Source organism: Eulemur rufifrons, chromosome 17 (genome assembly GCF_041146395.1).
Source record: "Eulemur rufifrons isolate Redbay chromosome 17, OSU_ERuf_1, whole genome shotgun sequence".
In the NCBI taxonomy this organism is placed as follows: Eukaryota; Metazoa; Chordata; class Mammalia; order Primates; family Lemuridae; genus Eulemur; species Eulemur rufifrons.
Genome location: NC_090999.1, coordinates 46686124 through 46693308, shown reverse-complemented (window position 1 = coordinate 46693308; position 7185 = coordinate 46686124). Strand labels below are relative to the sequence as shown.

Sequence of the window (7185 nt, the reverse complement as noted above, 5' to 3'; positions counted from 1 at the left end):
GCCTGTGAGGCCCTTGGAGGTTACAGCCCTTGAAAGAAGGTCAACTGGGCAAGGCAGGCAGAGGGGAGGCAGCAGTGTTTTGATTCTCATTCATTAGCAGTTGGAAAGTTTCATCCAGAACCCTGTGCCCACCCCCTCAACCCCTTCCCCCCAAGTCACTTCCTTCTCAGATTACCCGAGTGCCTGGGACTGCTGGAAGAAAACCCCATGGATGCAAAACTGCACCTAGCGGGGCTCTGGTCCAGTATCCGGATGCACTAGTCGGCCCAGGATCCCTGCACAGGCGGTCATCCCACCTCTCTGCGTCTCGGCTCTGTCACATAAAACTGGGATGGAAATAGCAACCGGTTTATAAGAAAGTTATGAAGTATCTAAAGAATATTGTGGCAGACTGTACATATTAACTAAAATCTTCCAGTAATTAATTAATTTACTCTTTAAAAAATATTAAGGCCCCATTACATGTATTATATGCTACATAGACACTTTGTGGTTATATAAAACAAATGTAGAATATTTTGTTCTTTGCTTGAGAATAGATACACTTAAGGAGAAAAAGTTCTGTAACAACACACGCAGCGTACTTTGTTAAAATGAGTGACATAGACAATTGGTAGTACAAAAGACCAGAAAAGGTCTTTCTCTTATTATATGTGTGTGTGCATATATGTGTGTGGCCACTTGTATGCCACAGGGTAGGAGTATTAACCTGGCACTTATCCCAATTGCAATCATATGGTCATTTGCCCAGTTATCCTTTTAATGTCTGTTCCTTGTGTAGAACGCATGCTTCAGGGGAACAGAGGGCATTTAAAGAAAACCCTTGACTCCATGTTAATGAATAAAAAATATTTCAATTAGAATTACACCGATATCCATCAATTTTTGTTGAGAAGATACTTTTAGAGCTAATGCCATTTAAGGCAATTTAATTCGAGTCATTTTTTTCTTATATTTTTAAATTTCAAAATATTAAGGGGGTACAAATGTTTTTGTTCCATGGATATACTGTATAACACTGAAGTCAGGGCTTTCAGTGTGCATGTTACCAGGACAGTGTTCATTTACCTGATAGGTAAGTTTTTATCCCTCACTCCACTCCTACCCGCTCCCCTTTTTAGTTGTCAATGTCCTTTATGTCTTTTTGCACCTGTGTGTATGCATTGTTTAGCTCCCACTTATTAGTGAGAACATGTGGTGCTTGTTTTTCTATTCCTGAGATATTTCACTTAGGATAATGGTCTCCAGTTCCATCCTAGTTGCTGCAAATGATATTATTTCATTCTCTTTTATGGCTGAGTAGTATTCCATGATATATATATACACACATATATATACACATATATATGTGTGTGTTTACACACACACGCACACACACACATTTTATTTGTCCACTCCTGAATTGATGGATTGATTCCATATCTTTGCAATTGTGAATTGTGCTGTGATAAACACACAAGTGCAGGTCTTTTTTTTTTTTGTATATATTGATTTCTTTTTTGGGGTAGATACCCAGTAGTGGGATTACTAGATCAAATGGTAGGTCTACTTTTAGCTTTTTGAGGAATCTCCATACTGTTTTCCATTCAGGTTGCACTAGTTTGCAGTCCCACCAGCAGTGTATAAGTGTACCTTTTTCACCACGTCCACACCAACATCTGTTGTTTTTTGACTTTTTAATAATGGCCATTCTGACAGGGGTAAGGTGGGTATCTCATCGTGGTTTTAATTTGTATTTCCCTGATGATTAGTGATGTTGAACATTTTTCCATATGTTTGGTGGTCATTTGTCTGTATTCTTTTGAAAAAGTCCTGTTCATGTCTTTTGCCCACTTTTTGATGGCGTCGTTAGTTTTTTCTTGCTATTTTGTTTGAATTCTTTGTAGATTCTGGCTATTAATCCTTTGTCAGATGTATGGTTTGTGAATATTTTCTCTCATTCTGTAAGTTGCCCATTTAATCTGTTGATTATTTCCTTTGCTGTGCAAAAGCTTTTTAATTTAATTAAATCTCATTTATTTATTTTTGTTGCTGCTGTATTTGTGTTTGAGGTCTTAATCATAAATTTTTTGCCTAGGCCTATGTCTAGAAGAGTTTTTCCTGCATTTTCTTCTAGAATTTTTATAATTGCATGCCTTACATTTAAGTCTTTAATCCATCTTGAATTCATTTTTGTATATGGCAAGAGATATGGGTCCTGCTTCATCCATCTGCACGTGGCATCCCATTTTCCCAGCATCATTTAGTCCTTGATTCACTTCCTTTTAAAAAATATCATTACATTTTTACTTTTCTATAATCATTTCCTTGGGATCAATTGTACAATGATTTGGTTCACCACAGTTTCTTATGAGTATCAAATGTTACCGATTATAGCTCTTGCCATTGTTCACAGTGCCTTGTCTTTTGCAGATGCTCAGTGTAAGTTTGGTGAATGTATGGAGAATCCACATGGGTTAAACAGCTTGAGAATACCTCATGGGAAAGGTGACACATGACTTGGACCCCGAGAAGTGGGCAGAACAGAATGGATAAAGAGTGAGGGCATTTTAGGTGGGAGGAGAAAAGGATACATAATGGGCTGAAAAAAACTTGGAGTCACATCTAAATGTGGAGGATTTGGGACTGTCTTAGTCCCTTTAGGCTGCTATAACAAAATCCCAAGAACTGGGTGGCTTACAAATAATAGAAATTTATTTATTATTCCTGATTTGGGGATTTTGGAGCAATAGACATCTACAGTAAGTAAAAATAATCTACAAAGGCCCATAACAGAGTTGAGGAATAAGATGTTCTGCCCCATCAAATACGCGTTAATAAGTAGATGCTTTAGGCAAATTACCAATTACAAAGAAACACCATTTTTTCAAAGGAATTACCAAATTTTAAAGAATGAAATGCCCACCATAACCTATATTGAACACTTTTTGATTTTTTAAAAAGATTTTAGAATCATCTATTTTTTTGTGGTGAACATTATATACATTAGCTACCTCTGTACTAAGGCTTCTGGGAACAAGTAGCATGGTCCTTTTTGCCACCTGATGCTCAGCAGGGATTGGGAAGGTTGTTGCTATTTATTGCTCACAAAATTGGTTTTCTTAAATTTTGCTAATGAATGGTGTTGGCTAACAACCAAGGCCACATTCACCCAGAGCATTACAGTCATTTCAGTAAGTCAGGGGACAGGAAGTGTGCCTTATTGTTCCCTAAGACTAAAGGTAGAGAAATCCAAACACCTTTTCGCTGTGTTTCCAAAACAACAGACACATAGAGAAGCAATTAAGATGCTATAAAAACACAGAATTTATTTCTTTAAATGGGGCTAATGTTTCACAGAGCACAAGCAAAAGCAATTCTTTCGATATTCCTGCGCAGGAGGAAGAACTCCCCTGTTCATGTCATTTCCTTAACTAGATGCAAACATATAGCACTTACTACGTGCCAGGCAGTCTGCTTGCTTCACATTCACCATGTCATCTCATCCTCATTCCAAGCCTGTGGGGTGGGTACTGTAACCATTTACCAAATGAGGACACAGAGGCGAGCCCTTGGCCACAGTAAGTGGTGGGAGCCCTTAGTATTCTATCTTAAAGATTCTCCTTTTCCCCTCCGAGCAGGCAGGTTGTGGTGTAGTGGGAAGGAGACTAGAGTAGGAATCTGCATTTTAACCTCAGCTCCACTGCAAATTAGTGATGCCAATTTGGACAAGTCACTTCCTCAACCTGACAGATGAAGGAGTTAACTAGCAGACTCAGAAGACTCCTCCTAGTCTAAAATTTCTGATTCTCTGAACAATCCCTGCCTCAGGATAACAATAAAGTGAACAGCCTTAGTTTCGGAAGCAGCAGTGGAGTTTGCGGCAGTCTTGGCAGACAGCTGCTGAGATGTGAACATCCCTCTGGGCCTCCAGAAACAAAAGGCACAACTGAGGTGCGGTAGCTGTGTATCTTCTGCACCTTGGTGAACAAATATGATAAAATTTACCAGATGCTATATGTCAAACCAAAAGTGTGAAGAAGCTTTGACCTGCTCTCACATTTATTTTTACAACAAAAAAATAAGGCAACCAAGAGAAAAAAAGATCATTAACCAGATAAACTATAGAACCAAATATTTATGACCCATATAGGAAACTACATATTATATAGTTTTTATTGGCACTTACTCTGAAAAGTACAGGGTTTGCTCATGACCAAAGCAGTGATCATTTAAATTTGGCTTATCAGTTCTGAAAGCTAAATTCTGATTTTGTCTGTGCTGCTGAGAAAAAACAAGCACAATACCAAGAAGTTTGCTCAGGAACCCTTTTATTTCTCTTATTTTTCAGAAAATTTGACTCTACTGAACCTTGAATAAAAATTTCAAATCTATATGTAAATACACATAGACACTATTATTTTGCAGATGGAAAAAATGAAGGCTCAAGTATCTTGTTTTGGGTCACTGAACTACATGATGGTGGGCTGGGAGTAGTGGCTCACACCTATAATCTCAGCACTTTGGGAGGCCAAGGTAGAGGATCACTTAAAGCCAGGAGTTTGAGACGAATCTGGGCTACATAGTGAGATCCTGTCTCTACAAAAAAATAAAAAACATAACCGGGCATGGTGACATGCACCTATAGTCCCAGCAACTTAGGAGGCTGAGGTGGGAGTATTGCTTGAGCCCAGGATTTTGAGGTTGCAGGGAGCTATGATGATGCCATGGCACTCTAGCTTGGGTGACACAGTGAGACCCTGTCTTAAAAAAAAAGAAAGAAAAGAAAAGAAACATTTGATGGCAAGGCAGTGAGAAAACCCTGGGCCATTTTCTAACATGGTAGAATATGGTTTTGAATCTCCTGAATTCAGTAAGGATATAATTTGCGAGTATCTACTCCCTTGAAAATCAGAGTTGACCACATGTGTAGTGAAATTCATTCCTGATGTTGCTTATGGGTTTCACTGTGGTACCAGAAGCTGGACTGGAGACAGTGACCATGTTCCTTCAAGGGTCCTGAGCAGCGTACACAGAAGACGCCTCCTTTCTAAAGGAGCTGAGGTTTCTGTGCTTGCATCTAGACCTTCACAGTGGCACAACATAATAACTTCTCAGATCAGCATGCCACCACTCTGAACACGGGAATTTAGGGAGGAGACCAAGGATTAGCATTGTGTCCACTGAAGTATGATGCCTCGTTTCTTAGAGAAGCCAGTAACTCACTAGAAGTGGGCCCCTCAGATACACAGGTGGATTAAAACCAGGGTTACTCGGCCAACAGGGACTTGCTGAGTGGCTGCAAGGTCCGCTGGCTGACTGTCTTCTTGTTCAACGGCAACATGTGGGATTTCTTGTCCCTGGGGACGTGGCAGAGCATGGCATCCAAAGTGTAAGTGGAGACTTGGCCAGTGATGTGCAGTTTCCCATAGATCTCATCAAATTTGGTCACAAGGGCAGGCACATCCTTCACTTTTTCCCTCACTTTGGCCAGCTGGAAAGAAGTAAAAGCAGATCATTATGTCTCTGCAAGATTTCTTCCTTGTTCTTTCCATACTCTGAGAAGAGACAGACGTGGGTAAAAATGTATAGTATTTTTAAAGGAGTGAAAACCAGGATACTGGGGCACATGGAGGCATGACCAACTGTAAGAGACTCTACAAGCTACCAATGCAATTCAGAATTAGCACTTGTAAATCACACCTTACATCTTATAAAAGGGGGCTCAAATGACACACAATATACAATGACACATAACATGGAAAGGAGGTCAATACCAATGGAATCAACTTTTTGCAGTGTAAGGATTAGAGCTGGAGCAGGCAGGGCCAAATTACGCAGGGCTTTCTGTATAACCCATGGTAAGTTTTTTGAAATTTACTCTAAAAAAGCAATCCAAGCGTCAAGTGGAACACAATCTGATTTAGGTTTAAAACATTGTCTAGACAATGAATTGGAGGGTACAGAAATGTGGAGACTATTCCGGAGGCTCCCATCATAGCCCAGATGAGAAAGCACGGTGGTTTAGACAGGAGAATGTGTAGAAAAGATGGAGAAGGAGATGTATGTGAGGTATATTTTGGAGGTTTAACTAACAGGATTTATTGTTGATAGGGTGAAGGAAAGAGAGGAGTCAAAGTTATCTTCTCTATTTGGGCCTTAGTAACTGGATGATGGGTGTTGTCATTTACTGAGATGGGGAGGGCAGGGAGGACCAGATTTAGAGGGGAAAATCAAGAGTTCTGTTTTGGACAGGATTGAGATAGCTGTGAAACATCTAAGTGGTTGTGCCGAGAAGGCTGTCGGATATACGCGTCTGGCTTGTGGAGGAGAGGTCTACACCAGAGGTACACATGGTAGAGTCACAAGTATCTGAATGGTATTTAATTCTACAAAAATAGGTGAGCTTGAAATTAGAATGTGAAGCTACTTTCTGAACAAAATCAACATTTTACTTAGTTCAATCCTTACTAAGGATACAACTTAACATGTCTTGATGAAACTTAATTGGGATCAAGCTTCCTAACAAATCCTTTGGTCATCTTCTAAATACATAATACTATTAATATTTGATACCTGCACATCTTCCCTTCAAACAAGGACTCCCAACCAAACTTTCAGACAAGCAGCTTAAGCATTTCTTAATGTTCTTAAAAAAGAAAAGCCTGTTAAATCCTCATGTTCAAGGTGAAATGATTTAATGTGCAGCATATGGCTTGCAAAAGAAGCAAAAGTAAGCATGGCAAGTTGGCAGTAACTCTGATCTAAAAACTGTATCAGTTCTGTTATATAACTACAGAAATATTAAATGGCATCATTAGAACCATTCTACAATTTAAGCAGAAAAGGACTGTACCGTATTTGTTGTTAATTTAGTTTAAAAAAAGAAGTCAATGAAGAAACAGCTAACATTTGAGCAGTTTCAGTAACATTACTGCAGAAACTTAATAATTCTTTTCAATAGTCCTCTGGTAGTATAATAGCACCCAGGAAAGTGTAGCAGAATTGCAAAAAATCAACAATTATTTTCAATACTCCTCTGGTGGTATAATAGCACCTATGACAGTTTATAGTCTTATCTCCACACAACACATTTTTAATAACTGTTGGTATAAACACTCAATATAGCATTTGTAAAATACAGAGTCTTACAACATAAGACACCACACACAATCTCACAGACACATATTTAGAACTAGCTCAAAA

At 39.0% G+C, this 7185-nt stretch overlaps 1 protein-coding gene across 1 annotated transcript in view; it reads right to left on the bottom strand.

Annotated features, from left to right (window-relative positions):
• Positions 1–4319: 4319 nt before the first annotated feature.
• Positions 4320–7185, bottom strand: part of PTCD2 (pentatricopeptide repeat domain 2) — a 33252-nt gene continuing 30386 nt past the window's right edge. The window contains exon 10 of the mRNA XM_069492127.1: positions 4320–5473. Coding sequence (XP_069348228.1) covers positions 5249–5473 — 225 coding nt within the window. The 3' untranslated portion in view covers positions 4320–5248. The remainder of the gene's footprint in view (positions 5474–7185) is intronic.